The 22,973-nt window shown below is 45.8% G+C and overlaps 1 protein-coding gene across 3 annotated transcripts in view; it reads left to right on the top strand.

Moving 5' to 3' along the window:
- ARHGEF2 (Rho/Rac guanine nucleotide exchange factor 2) overlaps positions 1-22,973 on the top strand; it is a 1,257,231-nt gene that overhangs the window by 643,055 nt on the left and 591,203 nt on the right. For all 3 annotated transcript variants that reach the window (XM_069652802.1, XM_069652804.1, XM_069652803.1), the window contains exon 4: positions 16,122-16,233. In XM_069652802.1, the coding sequence (XP_069508903.1) occupies positions 16,122-16,233 (112 nt within the window). The remainder of the gene's footprint in view (positions 1-16,121; positions 16,234-22,973) is intronic.

The raw sequence follows: 22,973 nt of genomic DNA, 5'->3' as shown, positions 1-22,973 counted from the left end.
TAGAATGGCCATTGTGCTAGCATAGGCTCACTCTTGAGTCCAACCCTGCACATGTGGTGCTTTGGACTGAGTCAGACGGGACTTTTGCTTTAGACAGCCCAGTACACAAAGTGCATGGGTGGACCTGAGTATTCGGTGGATGTGATGGCCAGTCTGATTGGCTTGCCTCAGCACCCTTTGGAGGGGTGGCCTACGCCAGCCTGTCGGTGAATGCATGCCTAGGGGAATCCCTGAGCATCCCTAGAGTCTGCTGGGATTCCTCGGGCTGTCCTCCCTGCATTTCTGGAGCATTTGTCACGGGGGTGTGCAGCAGATTGATAGTTGGGAACAGGGTTGGCTGTACTGGCTGGACACCTTTGTCCTGTACCTTACTCTGGGTTTTATCTTGTGGCTGCTGTACATAATTTCTGGGCTGCTCCTCCTCCCACTGGTCTTCCTCACTGGATGGATGGGTGGGTTGGAAGGCCAGTGGGACAACTTCTGGGCCATTTGTCTGCCGTCCTCACATTTTAACAACCTACTCCTTGAGCTTGAGGTCGTAAGTCTGTCATCAGGAGATTGGCAGGAAACCACGACTCTACCCCTACTCTTTATCTGGGCCATCTTGGCCTGCCTCCACTGTTGCCCCCGTCGTAAACCTGCTCTATGTTGGCTAGCTGCTCTCTTTTACCCTTCATTCCATCTCGATCTACTTAGTTGGGTTCCTATGCCTGCCTCATCTTTGCTTCTGCTCCCGGCCGCTGGATCACCCTCATGGATTATTATATTTTTTGGTAGCATGGGTCATCTCTGGTCCGGGTTACAAGTTCCTGGGCCCAGCATCCTGTATGTCACCCGCCAAACATGACCCTTTCCTGAGACGAAATAACCTGAAGGGTTAATCTAAGAAAAGAATTTCCTCTTGTTTTAGCTTTTTTTCACTTTCCTCCCTAGCGGGTAAAACGTGTATGTGAGGGAAACACAGCACCAGATCAACACATCTGGGTGCCAGGTGTATTCTCTTGGGACACCAACACATGGTGATCCCCTCTCTTAATGTACTGGAATAGGATCCGCACTGGTCCTACAACCCCCTTTTTTAGTGTACCTTTGCGGAACAAAGAAAACCATTAAAGAATAAGAGCTTTCATTTGCGAAGCAAATTATACACACCTATGATAAGTGCTCTCTCTTTTTTTTTTTTAAACTCGTAAAAATTAAAAATGGTTGGTGACTAGATAGATATAGGCCAAGTTTCTCTCTGCCTATTCCCTCACCCTAGATAAGCGGCCCACCAGCGCTCGCTAGGGGTAGGAAATCAATAGGGTTTAGATAGAATGTTGGATGGCTAGCTAGACTTGGACTACACATATGGTACAATTGTGTTGAATAACTTTGAATTTTGAAACCCTGTGATTGTTTTGTGTGATATGTAATCTGGGGACATCTACAGGTGTAAATATCCCCATCAGTCCTTAACGTGTATTGTTGACCCGACAAGAAAAAACATTTACTCCGCTGGTTGTCTTGCTGTTCCTGAGGCAAGTTCTGCAAAATGTGCGCTCTCAGTACTTAGCCCTGGTTCCTGGACTGGTGGGATATTCTTTTTATAAGGTAGTGGGGTTCTCTTTGAGAGGGTCACCTAGAGCGTTGGTTACTGCCTTTTCCACGCCAAAGGGTAGAAAAGGTACCCGCCTTTTGCCCATAGCCACAGCTCCTCCCTTGGAATGTTATCCATTTATTTAAATCGTAAATATTACCATCTCTGAAAACTCTTCGAATGTGACATTGGAAGGTAAATGAAAACAGTTATTCTTCCTGGGCCCTTGGGGTTTTGCACCAAGAGAATGATATTTTAGCGTGTACCACTGTTTTACTATGCATTTTTAATCCACTGCATTACACGCCTGCCTCCTGAAATATTCTAAGTTACCTTGGATTACTGCTTGCTCTTTTGCATCTAATTCCTAGGCGCATAATGAGACCCTATGGGTCTGGTATTGAGAGTCTGCCTTTCTCCTAACCTATGGTGGCCCCCTGGGCAGTGTTGGCAAAGTGTAAGCCCCTTCCCGCGCCCGCTCTAGGTGTCCCATCTAGTGTACGCTGTACATGTGTAGCCTCAATTCTGCTATGTATTAGAGGCGTGGGGAATTGCTGTGACTATTCATGTGCTGGCAACCTGGGGCTTCATCATGACTAGGTACATGTGTTTGACTTTTGTCTAGGGTGCCGTTTTTCCTTCCCAACCCCTCTGCCTCGTGTCTATGATGCCCGTCACCATGTAGCGGGCATTCATTCAGCTTCTGAGTGCATGGGGTCTCCTATGGCCTGTCACTGTTTTCATACATGCACTGTTATGTTTAACCAAAGAAGTGTCTTTTTCAGTGTAGGGTATTCTCCCGGGGTTACTAGTGGGACTAGCTGCACTTCCCCTCCTGACTGCTCTGCCATAGATACCCCCTGTAGAGAGGCGGCTCTGTCGTTTGTTTGGAAACTCTATAGTGCCACTAGTTTGGATGGTTCTGCACGCCTTCGCCTAAGGGCAGTGGAAAAATCTCCTCGAGGACAGTTTTATCTCTTCTGGTGTCTCGCGGGGCTTGTGCACTGTCTTGGCTTTTTAATGTATACACTACATATATTGCAGGGTTTCATTGTGATGTTAACAATCCAATTATTCGTGTAACCTTCAGGGACTCCACTGAGCTGAGCTGCACCTTCGCAACAATCGTGAAGTGTGCACCTCAAGAAACGGGCTCATTAATAACAATGGATAGACTAAACTGACCAGCACTCGCCGCAGAAACTATTTAAAGACAATACACCCACCTTGCACTCCATTCATGATTTATAAAGCTCTGCCTAACGTTAAACCTTGAGATGTCCGCTTAACTCTTCCCCTCCCAATGCAACCACACGTCAACTACACACCCCAGGCACCTCTTCAGATTAGTTTGGCATAATTTTTGACCAATTCATTAACAGCCCGAGCATTTACAGGAGCTAATATGGACTGTGATTTGCCTTGTGTGTTGGCGGGTATCACGTTGATTTGCCGACAGGTGTTTTTTTTGATGTAAGAGTGCTAGGCAATTGCTTGGAACTTGGAGGCACATTACAAGATGCCCATGTCACCATTTCGTAATGGGAGATGGGGGTTGCGGGTGAAGCCCAAGTACCCTCCCAACAAATGTTATTCATGGAAGCCACTGTACACATAAACTGATGATGTACGTTATCAGAACTGGTGACAATCCCCAGCAGTAAATACTACCACAATTCAAACAACTGTAACACAATCATGGGAAGATTCCACTTGCCTTCATAACAATGTTCTTCAATCTTCCACATTGTGTCAACTTTATGGATGAGGTTACAGCATCAATGGCTGATTCATTTCGGACCTCAAGGGCATGGTCTGTCCACTTGGGCACATTTGTCACCAAAGGAAAAAAGAACCTTAACTAAGGTGAAGTACTTGAGCGAATCGGGAAGTCTGTAAAGTAAGGGTGCACAATTATAACATATCTCAACGGGCTACCATAGCCACAAGATGTGTTGTTGGGAACAACCCATTCCTAAAGGTTTCAGTGAACTTACCTTCTTCGTCAGAAGTATTCTTCCCTCCACCGAAGCAAAGCACCTGTGTGTGTTGTTATGATGTATTGCACTGGTTGTCAGATGATATTATCTTTATGATGATGTATGATTCTGGAAACCAGGGTTCTAGAATCATACGTTAATGTAGATTAGCTGATGGAGGATGCACCCACCTGAGGACCTCCTTTATTGGTAATAAACCCACAGTAAATCGAAATCACTAGTGTGGCGAACGTTTAATTTGTAACAGTTGGCGACGAGGATTATTCGTCATCCAGAGGAGGTCCCCGGCAGTGAATGGATAAAGGTACAACAGTGGTTTTTTATTACAGCGAACAGACGAAGGGCGTATTTCGAGACAAGAGGAAGAAGTTGTTCTGAAGTGAGTGCCCAGTGCAGGGATTCAGATAAAATAACATTTTACCTGCGCGAAGAGACACCGCTCAAGCTGCATCTTGTGAAAGTAAATGCGTGCGGCCAACGGAAACATTTTAGTAAAGGACTTTAAGGAGCATCAAAAATGTGCCGCCATTTTGTAGAAATGATGAGGGTTGCTGTGACAACCTAACAAGCACAGTTGCGGAGTGAAAATACGGATCAAACTAGTCAGCTGTATCGTTCCAAGACACTGATCCAGGCTGAAGGAACTATTACGTCAAAATCGCATTGCCCTGGGATAAATAAAATAAAAATAAAAATTTAAATAAAAAATAAATCAAATATACATATATATATATATATATATATATATATATATATATATATATATATATATATATATATATATATATATATATATATATAATTTAACGCCTCAATACGAGGAGTGGTTGCACTTGGGAGGACCTGTTTATATTTTGGTCTTTTTTGCTTTCCATTGTGAAATGCTTTTCCATAGATTTTTAAATACGACGTGATTTTTTCCCTGTGAAACCAAATAAAGAACAGTTTTGATATTGAAACCAGCGGCTTGGATTCCGACTTCTTTGTAATGGTGAGGGGTCACCAAGACACTGTGGAGAGTGCAGCTTGAATCCTCTACCTAACAGGTAGAAAAAATAGGATAAGAGCTGAGGGCAAGAACTAAAGCAACAATTTAGTAGCCTAACAAAGACAAGAGCAGAACACAGTAAGTTGAGTGCAGCAAATTCTTTGTAAAAAACAAAAACAAAGGGAGAACGCAAAAAAATGCAGAATATTGCAGCCCCTATACAGTTTCTGGCACATCCAGGCAATCCGGCATGTAAATGGGAACAATGGAAAGATAGTTTTCAGGTGTACTTAAGAGCCATAGGAGGGGCTAAATACAATGAAGGAGGCCACGTTATTGAATTGTGTTGGCGCAGAAGCTTTGAGAATATTTAGGACATTACCTGACCTAGTGGATGGTGAGGAAGGTTCTGGAGATTCAGCCACCATAGCAGGAAGCAACAGAAAATACGAGACTGCAGTAGCAAAATTAACAAAACATTTTGGGAATAAATCCAACATCGTACTATAACGGTATCGGTTTTTCTCCAGATGACAGATCAAAGGAGAGAGCGTTGACACTTAAATGGCTGCATTAAGGGGTCTCATATCAACGTGCAGATTGATCGGCCCAGCTGATGAGTAGTTCAGAGATCAGTTGGTCCTGCAAGTTGCAGATCCTCGTATCCAACAACGATTGTGGCAAGCAAAAGACACAACACTGGAACAAGCTATGGAAATAGCTAGGTCATTGGAACGGGGGAGAAATGCATGGAAGAAATACAAAGCAAGACAGAGAGATCGCTGAAGTAAGGTGCATTCAAGAAATACAAGATGGAAGCCATGACAAAGATGAAGAAGCATTAATTGCATTGGTGAAGAGAATGACCAAGGGTGATTCCAGCATGAACAACAAGGAGAGAGAATATGTCAATAGGATACAGGGCAGATGTTACAAATGTGGCTGATACAGACACATCAACATAGAAAAGGAATGTCCAGCGTTTTTAGCAGAATGTTACAGATGTGGTCATGTTGGCCATTTTGGCAAATTATGCCGGAACGCCAGAGGAAGGGACAGAGCTGTCTTACATTCCATGGGTGGAATACAGAGAGATGGGGGTCGTTTTGCCAGAGGCAACATGACGAGCATAAAAGCATTAGAAGAAATTGGTGGTCCAAGCAGTTTATTGTCCGTCATCGATGGGTTTGAAGATGAGGTGCACATTTTGGCGTTCACACCATCTGAAAGGGTTGTGGGTCCATGGGTACCTATGTTAGTAAATGGAGTATCCTTACAAGTAATGGATGACACCGGCTAGATGTAGAGACATTCCTGGGAGACCTGAAAGGGAAAAGAGAGAAATTGCAGATGACAAGAGTGAGAGCAACTGGGTACGGAAAGACGCCCATTAACATAATTGGATACTCATGTGTACATCTGGATTTCAAAGGAAGAAGAACCTACTGCAAATTGTACGTACCTGAAATTGGTTTCTCCATTGTTGGATGGTGGGAGCAAGCATCATTGCAGATCAAAATACACCCAGGAGAGAGCATCCCTATTCTGAGTATTACCGAAAACAGTTGTGAAACTAGCGAAAATCTAGCAAAAAGTTTTCCAAGAGTATTCAATGAGACCATTGGTACTAGAAAAGGTTTCAAACACCGGATTGTATTGAAGAGACGTGCCAAACCAGTGGTTCATAAAGTGAGGAATATTCCGACTGGCACGAAGGAGGCCTTACAGAAAGAATTGACAAGATTATGTGAGCAAGATATTATTGAACCAATAGAAAGTTTGGAATGGCTCTCCCCAATTGTCATAGTACGGAAACTGGATGGATCAATCAGGATGTGTGTGGACTTGAGAGACCTTAATGCAAATATTTGGGTAGATTGGCATCCCTTCCCGAATATAGAGAGATGCTTACCACAATGAAGCCAGCAAGGTTTTTCACAACATTAGATCTATCTTCAGCCTACCATCAAGTGGTACTGGAAGAGGAATCAAGACATCTTACATCTTTCATCACTCCTTTAGGAGCATTTAGATACAAAAGGATGCCCTTTGGGTTAGCTTCATAAGCAGCTGTGTTTCAGAGGTTAATGCACCTACTATTCAATGGTTTACAGGGAGTGCACTTCTTCCAAGATGACATACTTATTTCTGCAATGACAGAAGATGAACACAACGCAAAGCTGTTGGGGGTCCTACAAGTTATTCAGGAGAAAGGCCACATGCTCAAAATTAACAAATGCAAAATTAAAAGGAGTGAAGTGACATATCTGGGACATTGCATTAATGCCGAAGGGATTAAACCAAAAAAAGCCTTGTAGATACAATTTTGGACATTCCGGAGCTCACAAATAAAGACCAACCCCGGAGTTTCTTGGGGTTGACAGAGTACTATTCAAAATTCATAGATCATTATTCAGACAAGACGAGATATATGAGAGATTTGAGGAGCAAAGGTGTAAGATTCACATGGTCAGATGTGTGCAAGGAGGAATTTGACCAAATAAAGAGATTGATAAACCGGACTCCAACCCTTAAAATGTTTGACTGCAATGTTAAGACTATGATTTCAGTGGATGCCAGTCACATCGGGCTAGGGGGTGTCCTCGAACAAGTGCAGGGTGGGGCCAATTGCCTTTGCGTCTAGAATTCTGAGAGGAGCAGAAGAAAATTATTCGTCTATTGAAACAGAAGCATTGGGAGTAAAATGGATTTTAGAACATTTTAGAGGACTTATTTGGGGTGTTCCAGTTAAACTAAAAACTGATCATAAACCATTAATTCATGTGCTGAATTCTAAAAACCCACATTTAACATCACCACGAATAAGAAGATGGACTTTAGACATCATGCAGTATAACGTAAAGGTGAAGTACACTCCAGGGAAGTCCAATGTTGTAGCAGACTGTTTTTCTAGGCTGCTGTGGGATTGTGATAACGATGTTCTGAGAAATGATGAGATAAAGGAAGAACAAAATGCTGAATATATTGTGGCACACATAAATCTGAGCTTTTCAAGGGAAGAATGGGTCAAGGTGGCAAATGAAGATATTGAACAGGAATATCTAAGGAGCGCCATCAGAAGCAACTGGAGGGATGCTGATCAGAGTATCAAATCCTGGGAGAATTCCTCCGACATCATTGAGAGAAAGAATAATGGAGATCGGCCATGGAGGTCATGTGGGAAGATGTTTTACTAAGAGATCGGTGAGAGAAGTGTATTGGTGGCCGAACATGTGGAATCAAGTGGAACTAATGGTTAAGGATTGTACAGCTTGTGCTGTGAGCGACAAAGGGAAGAGCACACAAACCACACCTTTACAACCGGTGGAAATCTCAGTCTGTATGGACTAAATTGGCCATCGACATAACAGGAACGTTCGAAACACTAGGGCCCCAAAAAGTGTACTTTATTGTGCTAGTTGATTACACATCCAAGTGGGTGGAATGGGGAGTAGTGGATGGTACAGTTACCGCTATAAAAGTGGTGACGTTTTTAGAGGAGATCTTTAATAGAGAAGGGTATCCTCAAGAATTGATTTCAGATAATGGTGCTCAATTCAACTCAAGCGATGGTTAACAATTTGCCTTGGAAGGAGACGCTGAAGGAGGCATTAAATACGTACAGAGTTACCCCACACTCTGTGACAGAAGTGGAACCTTTTACACTCGCGAGAGGTAGAACAGCTACCAACAGACTCAGACCTGCTTGGCTTGTGTTAAGAAAGAATAGAGAAATCAATATGCAGGAGATTGTGAAGAGAGTGAAGAAGAGACAAGCTGAGTATAAGAACTATTATGATGGCAAGGGGCGTGTGACCGAGAGTGCAATTTAGAGAGATTAGATTGTATTTCTGTAAAAGAACCAAGGAAGGTGTTGAAAGGAGAATCGAGATACAGAGCTCCACAAAGAGTGGTAGAATGTTCAAGGAAATCTGTAATTCTGGAGGATGGCAAGAGATTGTCTTGTGATGACATTATACCAGCGAGGAAAGGAGATTTATTGGAGGAAGGGTTGGTCGAAGAGTTTCCCAGAGACATTGGTGGGGACAATGATTTATCATCAAAGAACAGCAGGATCATGCGAAAATTCAAGAAGGACTTTGTTTATTATTAAAAATGTGTGGGTGCAGCGATGATGGAGGATTCTGTGATGCAAGGAATATTCGGAGTTCTCTGCAATGTTGACCATATCCTTTTCAGAGTGTTATTATAGTTGTATTTCAATTTAGTTTTATATACCCATCTAATGGAGATGTCCTTAGGTGGATCTGTCTCCACGCTACAAATACTGTTAATGCATTGATTCACGCGTCGTGATTAGTTTTGGTGTTCCTTTCTTTCCTTTCCCCATTCCTTCTCTTTACTTTTCCTCTTTGCTTCTACTTTCACATTTTTTTGTTTTTGTGAGGAAGGGGGAGATGTTATGATGTATTGCACTGGTTGTCAGATGATGTTATCTTTATGATGTATGATTCTGGAACCCACGGTTCTAGAATCATACATTAATGTAACTTAGCTGATGGAGGATGCACCCACCTGGGGACCTCCTTTATTGGCAATAAACCCACAGTAAAACGAAATCACTAGTGTGGCGAACGTTTCATTTGTAACATGCGTGCAAACGCTTTGCTAAAATGAATGACTTTTTATTCAACTCTGCAAAAGTATCAAGGCGTGATGACGTCCCTACGTTGGTCCTGCTAGATACACTGTAGTTGGACTGGCAGCATAGTAGACGACTATAGCGACGTCAAGGAGTAAACAAGAACATGTCCGTTATTTTTAAACCAAAAAGTTTGCCTAACGTGTCTTTCAAAGATATAAATAAATGCATCTGAAGTACTTGCAGTCCCAGGGAACCAAGGGTGGCCCAGGGTGGCCTTCTTGTGCAATATGATGATGATTAATGCAGTGTCGTTAGCTAAAAGGCATTATCAGGGAAAATACAAAGAAAGGATTTGACAGGTTATGACCGCAACTTGTGAGCTTACCTGACTGCAAGTTATTTCTCACTAAAGCCACCCTGAGTCTATGTGCTACAATCATACATAAGCCAGTGTGTACGGTGTGTTTGTTATGATACTTCTGAGCAAAGCATTTAAGGCATCATGGCGATTCAGTGCAGATATTTACATTTTGGCTAGACAAGTTATCTATCACACAACACAACGCATGACTCTTTAGTAAATAGATGATTCCTAAGGATGAAACACATAACGCATTATAGCAATGTGGCGCAGATACTTACATTGTACAGGTGACATCTCATATGTACAGGGTATATTACATGATAAACAGATCGTTATAGAAATATGTGGCTGTACAGGTTGTTTATCATCAAACCTGTTTCTATGAACTGATGTAATGGGGATGTGAAATTCCGTGTGGCGCATACTATAGATTCAGTAAATATTTAGATTGTATATATCCCAGAACGCAATTGTGGAATTTAGTGTCAAGAAACGTACCAAATGGAACATATATAGTAAAGGCATGTTTAATATTACGGCAGTTCTACGCAACTATATACATGTTAATCATGCAATCTGGTATATATCACACGTACAGAATTCAGTGTAGACACCTAGATCATCATCCAGAAACGGATCTGGTTATTTCACATAATACATTTTCCAAAGCTATTGCTAGAGGTGGCATGTCGTAGATGGCACAAATGTTCTTGTAACTGGGATTTATGGTAGCTTTGCGTACTGTGATGAATGTAAAAAAAGTATCATCACTGATTCTCTGGAAGGATGCTTCTACGTAGCCAGGGAAAGGCAGAAACTACCTCAATCTGACCCTGGACAGGGTATTCTGCGCGAGGACCATGTAGAGGAGGACAAACTCCAGAGGGACAAGAAAATATTAGATCAAAATAATCTAACAAACACATTTTCTAATATATCCCTGTGCCCTTACAATAATCCTATATTACTTATTGTGATGTGATTGACGAATGCCGAGGTCTATCTAATAGTCACCATGTTTTCCTGTTCCCCCATCACCTTTTGTACTGGGACAAGGACGACGGAATGAGTAATGAAGGTGACTATGACAGGCAAACCAACACAACGGTCTCCTCTATGGAAGTTGTTTAAATCGGACACAGCTGACAAGTCGTGGAGTGAGGCGCAGAGGCTGAGTAGTCCCAACGCTGTCAGAATGCTGAAAGAAAGCCAGCTGTAGGAAGCGGTGCAGAGGCTTTCCTGAACAGCGTACAGAGAAATCGGAATGAAGAAAACTCGCCGCTTGGCAGCCTGAGGCTGTAAGAGCCACTCACAGCAGAAGAAGACTGGGCGAAGACAAAGCGATGGATGGGCCGCATGCCGAGCCAGAAAATCTAAGGAAACGGAGAAACGCTAGAGACACTTAAGTCACCCGATAAGCCCAGGGAAAGCAGACTGGTTACCGAGTTGTCTGAGAGTGTATGCTGCTTCATAGAAATAACGCAAAAGAAGCAAAGTGAAGCCTACAAAGAGATTCACACATTAATGAACTGTATCATGAAAAGGTCATTGACCCCATATCTCAAAAGAGAAATAAAGGTGAATGTGAACAAGCTTGAAAAGGGGACAGAAAGCCTGTGTTTGAAAGAAAGGATAAATATTGAAATGAACATTGTTAAACAAGAGTCAATAAGGCAATATTGGACGAAAATCCTTTCATGGATAAAAGGAAAAGTGATTGAAGGTCGAAAAAGTCATGACAGATTAGTGAACCAGACGAGACTTGAGTCTGAGGCTCATACCTGGGAAAAAGAGGAAAAGAGACCCGTTGATGTGACATTGTGGCAGGGGAGTAAACCAGGAGTAGAAATGGAAGTGAACTTGAATTTTGTTTAAACAGTGTTGTTATATCCTGGCAGGAGAGTGGGTCAGGAGGAAGGAAGAGAAGTGAACTTCATGTTGTGAAACAGTGATGGAGTATCCTGGCAGAGGAGTAAGCCAGGAGTGGAGAACCCAATAAGTGTACACTGGAGGAAACTAATAGAAAAATGTGTGCATATAAAAAACTTAAAGGGGACACTCATACCCTTAGGAAATTGATTGTGAAGAAAGTGTCAAATACCCTGAGAGGAGAGGATACCAGGGATATAAGGACGAATGACCATGGAAAAGGGAAGCCCCTTTAAAGTTAATAGAAGTAAAATGGAGGAGAATCTAGCAAACACTGTGAGGAAGGTATTCGAATAAAAGGACCTGAGGGAAAAGAGGAATTTTTCTGTAAGAACTTTGAAAGCCTAAGAAGTAGAGCAGTTAAAGGGAGAAGGCATCCCTGTTGAAATTATAAAATAAAAACTTGAAAGAAAAGAGAAACATGGGGAAGAAAGCCTACTTTGGAGAACAGTAGAACTTTTATTGATTATTGTCCGGAGGTATCGGACAGTTGTTGAAGGACCGGAAGAAACATAGGGGAAGGGAGGATCCCTTTCTCTACACAAGCTTTGTATTCTTTTCTGCACCTTGAATCTGTGTTTTTGGACCTCTGAAGAGAAGCTAGAAGCATATGGCTTACTGAAATTCCCCGGTGCACAAGAGTATAAGGGTCAGTGTAGGGTTTGGTCATAGGACAGAGGACAACCTTTTTCTTTTATTCTGACAGACATTCATTAGGTTTTAGTTGAGGCAGGGAAACCCCTTAAGAGATTAGGGACAGATAGGAATTACCCCAACCCTCTTATTATTTTATGAAACAAAAGTCATAAGAAAACTTGAAACCAATCACTGTGTCAGAATCTTACTCTTGACCCTTTTCAGTACTGAGACTAGATATCAAGAACAACTGATAGTGACTTTCAATAAACTACTTGTACATAGCTCTTCATTCATACCATTGGGCAATAATCTGTCTATCCAGAATTAGACTCTCTGCTCTAGTTTCTTAGAGATATTCATGCATACATTCTTGGTTTCTACTTCCTCCAAGATTTGAAAGCGGATCTGTGCTATCTGGTGTCTTTGTTGATTAAACTGTCTCGCTACTGCAGAATTAGGGTTATGTAGTCTGATGTTGGATCTGTGCTCATTCCATTTTATTTTCACCTTGCAACTTGTTTGACCTACGTCTAATAATCCACAGGGACATTTTATTGCATACATTATGTTTGCTGCCCCTGAGGTTGTGTAATGGCATAGTGAGATTTTTTTTCTCGAGTTTTGGGGTGAAGTACAATGTTGCTTCTTAATGATGCTGTTACACTAACACCAGTAAAGGCACGGAAACATGATGTGTTTTGGGGTATAATTTTTGGGGCATTATCCGGTTGAGTGTTGACTAGAAGATTACTGCTTTTCTGGTAGGCAAAGACTGGTTTGTTACTAAAAAGGTCATCATTTGTTGTCACACATAAACATGGTCCAATGTTTCAATGTGCGTTTCTTAATCCTAGGTGACTGTGCTATATTTAATTATGAAAACGAATGGAGCGGATTTTACAGTATGCTTCTTGGTGTTAAGTAATGTGGTCTGAGTTTTACAGTCATTTTTGGTCTGTGCTGTCTCAAGTGCTTCAGTGGAGTAGTGCCTCTATTCATTTACTTCAGTAAAATATAGTGGTACCCACCCACATACCTCTATTCATGGAAGCCACCTCAGCACTAGTCCTACCCATCCCACTCAGAGGGACTACAGCAAAACAAAAGAAGTGATGGTTGGAAGGTTTTGAATTAATCTGAACCTCTGGCATTGCTCTGGGCAACCCTCCAGACCATCGTTCTTCAACAACCTATTGCCTTTGCGAGCAATGACTCACATATACGCAGCGCAGGTACTCGCAGATCGACTGGGAGGCGCTTGCTGTTCTCTGGGGGTGCAGTAACATCCGCTTTTACATCTATGGACACCCTGTCACCGTGGTCACGAACCACAAAACGTTAGTGCCCCTACTCGGCGAGACTGCACCCAGGCCCTCGATACAGCTCAAGCGCTTGCTCCTTCAACTACAGGAACACGATGTGATGCTGACCTATAGGGTGTGCACCGACAATCCCACTGACTACCTGTCTTGCCACCCAAGAGGGCCGGCGGGGAAGAGGAAACACCCGCCGACGACACTGACGCCATGGTGGCGATGATAACACAGGCAGCAGTCCCCAGGTCAATGTCGGTGTCCGAAGTTGCGGAAGCGACCCGACAAGACTCAGGCCTGCAGGAACTGACCAAACAGCTATGATCCAGACAGTGGAAAGAATTCCTAGGCATCACTCAAACCCGAACACCGGAGGCACAAGCATTTTTTCGGGGGCTATGGAACATCAGGAATAAGCTCACAGAGGGGCCAGAACAAGTGCTGCTCAGGGGTACTCAATTGATAATCCCCATGTCCATTCAGAAGTCTGTGATCAAACTCGCCAACATGGTACACCAGGGGATCACCAAGACGGTGGCGAGGCTTTGCGAGAAGGTGTGGTTCCCGGAGATGGAAAGAAAGGTGTAGGAAATGGTTGCAACGTGTATCTGGTGCCAAGCGGCGAGACCTCCGACCAAAGGGCCACCCATTGCATCCCCAGCACGGGCCGATCCTCTGTGGCATGCCCTCAGCATGGACTTTGGAACTGTCCTGCAGTCTCAACACTTCTTAGTGTTGCTGGATGGATTTTCTAGGTACCCGGCAGTGCAGTTCCTTTACTCCACAGCAGCCAGAGCAGTCATACCAATTCTGAAGGAGACGTTCGTCACCTTTGGGCTCCCGGAGTCACTGAGGTCAGACAACGGATCCCCATTCCAGGGCAAGGAGTTGGCTGCTTTCCTGACAGCATATGGCATAGAACACCACCGAATCATGCCGTGCTGGCCATGAGCCAATGACGATGTCGAGAGGTTTATGCAGACACTCAACAAAGCATTCCTTATTGCCCTGAAGAGGGGTCAGGCAATGTAGCCCGCCCAACAGTGTTCCTCATGGCATACAGCATGACACCACATTCAACCACATTAGTATCCCCAGCCGAAACACTGTTCTGACGCAAAGTCAAGTCCACAATCTCGGGGCATGAGGCACAGCAGCAGGGCATGGTAGAACCCACAAGGGAGAGGGAACGCCAGAAGCAATCAAACGCCAGAGAGTCAGTTCGCTGTGGCCTAGTGGACCAACCCCTGTAAATCAGTGATCAGATGCTGGCCAGGGCCAGGAATCCCACGCACAAGCTCTGCCAAGGAGCAATGGTCACGGAGACCCGTGAGGGCTATCTCTCACACGGAACTGCAGCTGCTTTCGTCACATATGGGGCACACCGACATGAGGCGATCCTGATAACGGGGAGGACCAGCTCTCGGCCAGAGACCACGAGGAACGAAGGCCAAGGAACAACTGTGACCAGAGCGACACGGCACCCATGCAGACCAAACCGGCCGTGTGGCACCCAGCCCGCAGAGATATCCCCAGCGGTGGGCCGCCGACTCACCGAAAGGCTGAGAGATTATGTGGTGGAATGAATCGCAAGTATAGTGAGTGACTATGTTCTGCCTTGTTTGTTACTGTTACATCTTCGTGTTTTGAGGGGAGTTGGAAGGGGATGTTACGGTGCACGTAGGCACCATATCCAGTGACCCCGTGCACCGCAGTTAATAAAAGGGTGAGGGCGTCCCGCTTATGGGCGGTCCCTTACAGTCAAGCAACACGGCTGCCCCGCCCCGGACCTATAATAGTATTAAGCTTTTATAAAAGAACAATTATTTAGAAAAATAACAATTATATCATAACGCTGCACATGAAAATACATATTTATGAATTGTGAAAGTGGCGCCAAGTGAAATAGATGGAAGATTTGATTTATAACGATATGCACAACCGAGTTTGTTTGGTTTCTTCAAAGAAAAAGAGGCTGAATGGGGACTTGAGACCCTTTTTAAAAGGGCATACAGGAGACCTGACTGTCGCTGCAGGCTCACCCAATGAACAACAGAAGAGCAGTGCGCGTGTGTGTGGCAATCCACCGAATCTGAGGGGAGAGAGGGCGCATCTCTGTCAAAGGGAGGAGCTGTTCGGTACTGTGGACAGCTATGCAGTGGAGTAGCCTCCCGACAAACAACATTCTTGCAGTTTGTAAGTCCAGGATGAAACACCACTTTTTAAGGGAATTGGGGGATTTACTAGGAATGGCTAGTAAGTGATTGCTACAACCAACATATTTCAGAGAGGTGATGTACGTGCTGTTTTTGGAATGAAGATGGGGAAAACATTGAATTAAGTGTATTTTTAATTGTATTGTATATTTTTAAATGATTGCCCATATGTTTCGATTAGAATTAAGCTTAAGTTTATGCTTTTTTTTCTGCCGAACTTTTGCATGTACCTAAACTCCACTGCATGTGTAGCCTGTATTTATTCAGAGCAGGGCAAGGTGCTGCAAACAGAAACACCTGCAAAAGAACAAGGCCCGGTCCCGTGCTTGGGCGCTTAACATATGTGGGGTACCGGTATGGCAGAGGTAAAACCAAACGGGAGCAGTGGACAAAGGGGACGTGAATTAGGGACATCACAGACAGACATGACTGGCCATTAATGCCTTTGTGCACTAACTGCTTTTTTCTTGTGTTCCATCGTTTATAGGAACATGCCAAGAGATTCCAGGCGTACCGCTCCTCCAAGGGCTTCATCTGCAACTCGCTCTCCAAGTCAGTGTCCATGAGCGGCATCGATCACACCTATGCCTACGCCGATGGTGAGTTCTGGCATGAGTGACACCCCCCACTGCAACCTCCACCCGGGCCTCAGGGGTCCATCCTTCTGATGTACTGTGGCCTGCTGCGCATCACTAACGGTGCACTCATTACTGCTGTCACCCTCCTGCACCTGAGAAACACGCCTCACAATCCCGCAGACGGTTAGATCCTCCAACACACTCAGGAGTGGATCCCATTAGTGTTCCATTGTGTGGCCTTTTTGCAATGACTTGTGGCGTTACCCTTGTAACAATCTGTATTCCAAAATAAGTTTGCATTGACTTTTTTTAGTCTGTACATTTTCTGCACAGAGAAACAGTATGTTGTGCAGGTGTGCTATATTCCCAGCAGTGCCAGAGGAACACATTGAAAATGGTTTCTAATGGGGATGTACTGAACTTTGGCATCGAGAGAGTATTTGTCCGAACTCCATCTAGAATCCAGCTATTTGGCTTTGGCCAAATAATTCCTGGAACACTCACTCGAAGCCGAAGTCCACTTTCTATGATTAGTTACCTTCTCTCTATTTGATAGAAGATCGCTAATCACAGAGAGTGGAACTGCCAGGAGATGGCTGCAGCAGCCTGCAGCCTTCCCCCAGCAGTATTTTGCAGACAGTATTTTCCTCACAGAAAGTCTACACAGGAAGTCCTTGGAGACTCTGTGAGTAAAGTACATTCTGCACACCAGTGAGGGCACCACCCTTACTGGTGTGCAGAATGTATTTTACTCACAGAGCGTCTCCAAGGATTTCAATTGGGGACGCTTCATAAGCAAAAGAATGCTGGGGGCGGGGGGAGGCTGCAGCAGCCAATACGTTACTTGCTTATTGGCTGCTGCAGCCTTCCGCCAGAAGTATTTTGCCAAAAGTGTTTTCCTCACGGAGCATCTCCAAAGGAAATACTTGGTGACTCTCTGTGCGCAAAATACACTCTGCACACCAGTGAAGGTGGTGTTTACATAACGCAAAACAAATAGATGATGACTGGAAGGTTTAGAATTAATGTTAAATCTCAGTCAATTGCTCTGGCCAAACCTCCAGACCATCTTCCTTCACCTGCCAAGCCATTATAGAAAGGGGAAAGACCATATGCAAATCAGGCTTGGCCCCACCCGAAAAGGGGTAATCCAGCCCACACTGCTCGGTCACATCCCATAACCTCTTTGTTTTTCATTGTCACCCTGATTTGGACGGGTATGTCCAGACGTGGGTCCCGTGCCTGCTGGGCCTAGCGGCCCAATGAGACTGAAACATGTCTGGGGATTCTTGTCGTCTCATGCAGAAGGGATGTGACCAAACAATTCGGGCTCAACTGCCCATTTTCGGGGTGGGACCAAACCTGATTTACATATGGTCTTTCTCCTTTTGTAATGGCTTGGCAGGTGAAGAACGATGGTCTGGAGGGTTGCCCAGAACAATGCCAGAGGTTAGGATTAATTCTAAACCTTCCAGCCATCACCTTTTTTGTTTTGCTGGCGTTTCTATAACACCACCTTCCCCGGTGCGCAGAATGTATTTCCACAACGTGCCTCAAGCAGTATGTAAAATGTTCATGTATCCATAGGAAAATCCTGCCCATTTCTAGAACATGCCTGCAGAAGTATATTAAAGTTTAACATACTGCCGGAGGCAATGTGCTTATAGCAGTATATATATATATATTTCTGAGGCTTGTGGAATCTGCTTAGATCACATGCTGTGCATAGGCCGACATCTAGTGGAAGCTGCAGAGTATTACAGTTTGTTTTTCGAAAGTCGAAAATGGGCGTCGACACAGGCGTGCCAGTAATACTATCCCTAGTGTGACGTCCACTGTACCCAAGATCCCTCACGCGTGTAGGATCCTCAGATTGTTTTTTTCCGCCATACTGGTCGGAAGCATCTTGCGGAGTTCCCTGGCCTTAGCCATACTTTTGCTGTTGTTATTTTAATTATAATTCTTATTCATTCCCTTCCCCACCCCAACGTCGACCCTCAACCTCGACGACGGCTGGAGAAGTCATCGACCGTCGACTGCTGCACGACGGATCTGGGCCTCGGAAGGCCGCTGGCCTCGGCCCGGGCCTAGTAGGCCGCTGGCCTCGGCCCTTACAAGTAGGGAGAGTGGGGGGTGGTACATACTCTTCACTCTTGATATATAGTACATTTATATATTCCTACACTTAGCAGCCCGCTGCCTTAAGGTGCGTATGGAGGGTACCCCTTTTCAATTCTGCCCCAAGTGCAATCGCAAATACCCTTGGGTCGACAGGCACGCCACGTGCAATCTCTGCTTGCCGAGGGATCACCCCGAAGCGAACTGCAGAGCGTGTAGTAGGTTTAAACCTAAGACACTTAAGGACCGTTCGACAAAGCGTTGGGCCCACCACGCCAGGCAGGAGGCCATGGCAGCGGAGGGCGCCTTCAGCGATGGCAGCGACGCCGTACTTTCGGACGGCGAGGGCATTACGGCGTCGAAAGACAGCCGACGAGCGCAGGTCCCCGACCTCGGAAGGTCGTCCGGCAGGGCGGCTATGGGGAAGACCCCCGGCGACGCAAGCGCTACACACCTAACACACACTAAACACACTAAGACCAACCGGACCTCGACGACGTCGACTTCCCGGAAAGAGGCACAAAAAGAACGGTCCGACTCGGTGTCCTCTGGGCGCTCTCGATCGAGATCGCCTCACGACGCAAGGCAATCATCCACTCTTGCCAAGAGTGCCTCGCTACACACATTAACGGAAGTCCGATCGTCGGGAGACGAAGACGACTTCCACCCCCAGGCCGCGCTCCAAGATACCGAAACCGCGGTTAACACCAGTGAGGCCCCACGCCCGAAGCACACAGATACTTCTCCAGACCCTCGGCGCCAGGCGTCGAAAGTCTCTGGGGCCTCCAAGGGACAGGGAAAACATTTTTCCACGCACGGGGAGGGGGAGAAACAGCGGAAAGCACAGCCTTCCACCCCTGTAAAGCCATCCTCTCACCCTAGGCAGACAAGCAAACACAAGTCTACCCTTGAAAAGTCCCATAAATCACCTGCTAAAGTAATACCCTGTTCCAGGGAATGGTCCAGTGAAGACATAGACAGGGTTATGTCTAGGATGTCTTCCTTAGCTGATTTTTATGATAAGAACCCAGAACACTTTCTTTCATATAACCCTCAAGGGGCCACACCCTCAGGCTCCTCCGATCCCATCCCGCTAAGTAAAAAGCCCCGGTTCGAAAGACCTGAACCCTTCGAGGTTCAGCCTTACTCCACTCCATATTCTACTCCACTCCCCAGTTACCAGGGACAAGTTTTCCCTGAAGAGGACCAGGAGTTTGACATTATGGAAGAACAAACCGGGACGGATTACTATGCGGAGGATGAGGACCTGGAGGAGGGAGAGGATGAGCAGGAAATTTACAGAGTAGATTCCCCAGTACAAAGCGAAGCCCCAGTTACTGACGCTCCAGTTGATAACCAGCCCCTCCTTAACGAGGTTCTCGCTCGAGCAGCGGAACACTTCCACATCGACACCCACGGTGTACACGAGGAAAGGGACTTCGCAGAGGAGTTTGTAGGAGAGAGAAGACCGGTCGCTCAGACCATCCCTATCCTCAAATCCATCCAACGAAGAATAGATCCTTCCCTGGTGAATCCAAACCTCACCAGAGCTGTCAACCCCAGAATTGAAAAGATTTTCCGGGCAGCCCAGTCTGACCCTCTGTATATAAGGGGACATCTTAAACCAGATTCCCTAGTGGTTACCAACACTAGAAAAAGGGCTGGCACGCCCTTATCTTCATCAGAAGCTCCTCCCGACAAGGAGAGCAAAAAACTTCACGGGTTTGGCAGGAAGGTAGCCTCAACGTCCGCCTACCAAGCAAGGATTGCGAATTCCACCACCCTGTTGGCTAGTTACAACTGCCATCAATGGGAAGAAGTCGCGGCGCTCATTGCCTCTGCTCCAGAACCGTTAAAGGGCCAGCTGGCTCGGATCTCGGCAGAAGGGAGAGCCGTGTCTGGTTGCATTTTAAAAGCAACTTTCGACGCCGCTGACAACGCAGGAAGATTGATAGCAGAAGGTACTGTTATCAAAAGACATGCGTGGTTACGGCAGTCGGGATTCAAGACAGAAACCCAGGCTTCTTTAATAGACAAGCCAGTGGAACCCGACCTATTGTTTGGGAAAGCGGTCGAAGACGCACTTAAAAATGCCAAGGATGAATATGAGACTCTCAAATCCCTTGGCCAGCTTACCAACAAACCCCCTAACCAGAGGGGGAATAGTAATTTTCGTCGCCCACGCGGCCAAAATTCACAAAGAGGCAACTATGCCCAGGGACAGGGTACACAATGGAATAACAACCAGCAGTCTACCCAGAGTTACGGCAGGGGTAACAAGAGAGGTCGTGGAAGAGGCAGAGGCAGCCCCAACAAGGGAGGTGGCACGCCTCCACCAAAACAGTGACGCTCAGTTCAGGGTCCCTTGTCACGCAACCCCAGTGGGGGGACGCATTTCCACCTTCACCCAAGCTTGGGAAGGGATCACCTCAGACAGATGGGTGCTGTCAACAGTATCTGCAGGATATTGTATAGAACTACTGCAGCGTCCCCGGAACCATCCTCCACGACAAAGAGTGCACTCCCTAGAGCATCAAAGGATCCTTCTCGAGGAGATCGCCATTCTGCTAGAAAAGGACGCGATAGAACTCGTCCCAGGACTCCAGGTAAACAAGGGTATCTATTCAACTTACTTCCTTGTGCCAAAGAAAGATTTGACAATGCGCCCAGTATTGGACTTACGGCCTGCCAACAAGTATGTCAAGCCCCAAAAATTCCGTATGACCACGCTACAAGAGGTAATCCCCCTCCTAAAAAAGGGGGATTACATGGCAACCTTGGATATGAAAGATGCTTATTTTCATATTTCCATGCTCCCAGCGCACAGAAAGTACTTGCGCTTCAAGGTGGACAGTCGCCACTACCAATTCAAGGTACTGCCCTTCGGGATAGCTTCAGCACCAAGGGTATTCACCAAGGTACTGGCGGTGGCGGCTGCACACCTACGCAGGGAGGCAATCCCGGTGTACCCTTATCTGGACGACTGGCTCATAACGGGGGAAACCCCAGGAATTTGCAGGTCAAACATTCAGAGGACTATCGACCTCCTCCACGAATTAGGCTTCTCTATCAACGAGAAAAAGTCAAGCCTGGTGCCAAGCACCTCAAAACAGTTTCTAGGAGCTATCCTAGATACTCAGAAAGGATTGACCTTCCCTTCGGAGGAGAGAATTCGGAATATACTTCTGCAAATTCCGCATTATCAGTCGGGTCAACAGATAACAGTACGCAAAGCTATGCGGTTACTGGGCATGATGGCGTCATGCATTTACCTGGGCCCCCACGCGCGTCTGCGCATGCGTCCCATGCAGGAATGGTTGGCGAAACAGTGGTCTCAGGCAAGTGGTCATTGGGACGATCTAGTGGTCGTTTCGCCAACACTCGTACAGAGCCTACACTGGTGGACAAGAGAGAATCTCGCAAAGGGGAAACCCTTTTACGATCCCGAAGTACAAGCCGTGGTGACTACAGATGCATGCCTGACTGGGTGGGGAGCTCACCATCTCCACCACACAGCTCAGGGTCTCTGGTCTCACTCAGTAGCCAAGAACCACATCAATCTGCTAGAGCTTCTGGCAGTATTCCGAGCGCTAAAGGTGTTCGAGCCCCATCTACTGAACTTGTCGGTGCAGATCAGGACGGACAGCACGACAGCCATGTTCTATCTGAACAAGCAAGGGGGGACTCGTTCGCCAAATCTGTCCAAGCTTGCCCAGAAAATCTGGATATGGGCACTCAGACGGAACATCTTCCTGTCATCGCAACATGTTCCAGGGGAGCTCAATTCCCTAGCGGATGCTCTAAGCAGAGACTCCCTCCCAGAAGAACACGAATGGGTCCTTCACAGAGACGTGGTAGAAGATCTCTTCTCTCAGTGGGGTTTCCCCACTATAGACCTATTCGCCACAAGCGAAAACAAACAATGCCCAGGATTTGCATCCAGGTTCCCCCAGCCGGACTCCCAAGGGAATGCCCTGTGGATGAACTGGTCAGGGATGTTTGCGTACGCTTTTCCACCAACTCCTCTCATCAGGAAGGTGGTGTACAAGATGAACAAGGAATCGATGACGCTCATCCTAGTTGCTCCCATGTGGGCGAGACAACCATGGTTTCCACACCTACGCAGGATGGCGGTGTGCGAGCCCATCAGACTCCCAGCCTGGTACAACCTACTGTCCCAGCAACAGGGTCAAACAGTGCATCAGGAACCCAACTCTATGAACCTAGCAGCATGGCTCCTGAAGTCATAGAGTTTGGACATCTCAAATTACCACAGAGGTGTATGGACATTCTAAAGGAGTCCAGGAAACCAAATACAAGGCACTGTTACTTTGATAAGTGGAAAAGATTCGTTATCTGGTGCCAGAATAAACAAATCAACCCGGTTGATTGCACTCCTTCCAACGTTGTGACATACATGCTCCACCTGCTGGATGCAGGGTTGGTTTTTAACTCACTGAAAGTACACCTGGCAGCCCTCTCGGCTTACACCACATCCCATAACAAGGTCTCGTGGTGGAAAGTGCCAGTGGTTAAAGCCTTCATGGAAGGAGTAAAGAGACTTCACCCTCCTATTTCGAACCCACCGCCAGGATGGGACCTCAACGTGGTGCTAGCTAAGCTCATGGGACCCCCATTCGAAC

The sequence above is a fragment of the Ambystoma mexicanum genome, chromosome 1p, assembly GCF_040938575.1.
Source record: "Ambystoma mexicanum isolate Mex_15411 chromosome 1p, UKY_AmexF1_1, whole genome shotgun sequence".
In the NCBI taxonomy this organism is placed as follows: domain Eukaryota; kingdom Metazoa; phylum Chordata; class Amphibia; order Caudata; family Ambystomatidae; genus Ambystoma; species Ambystoma mexicanum.
The sequence above is the reverse complement of the archived record's forward strand: the minus strand, read 5'-3'. Positions and strand labels throughout refer to the sequence as shown.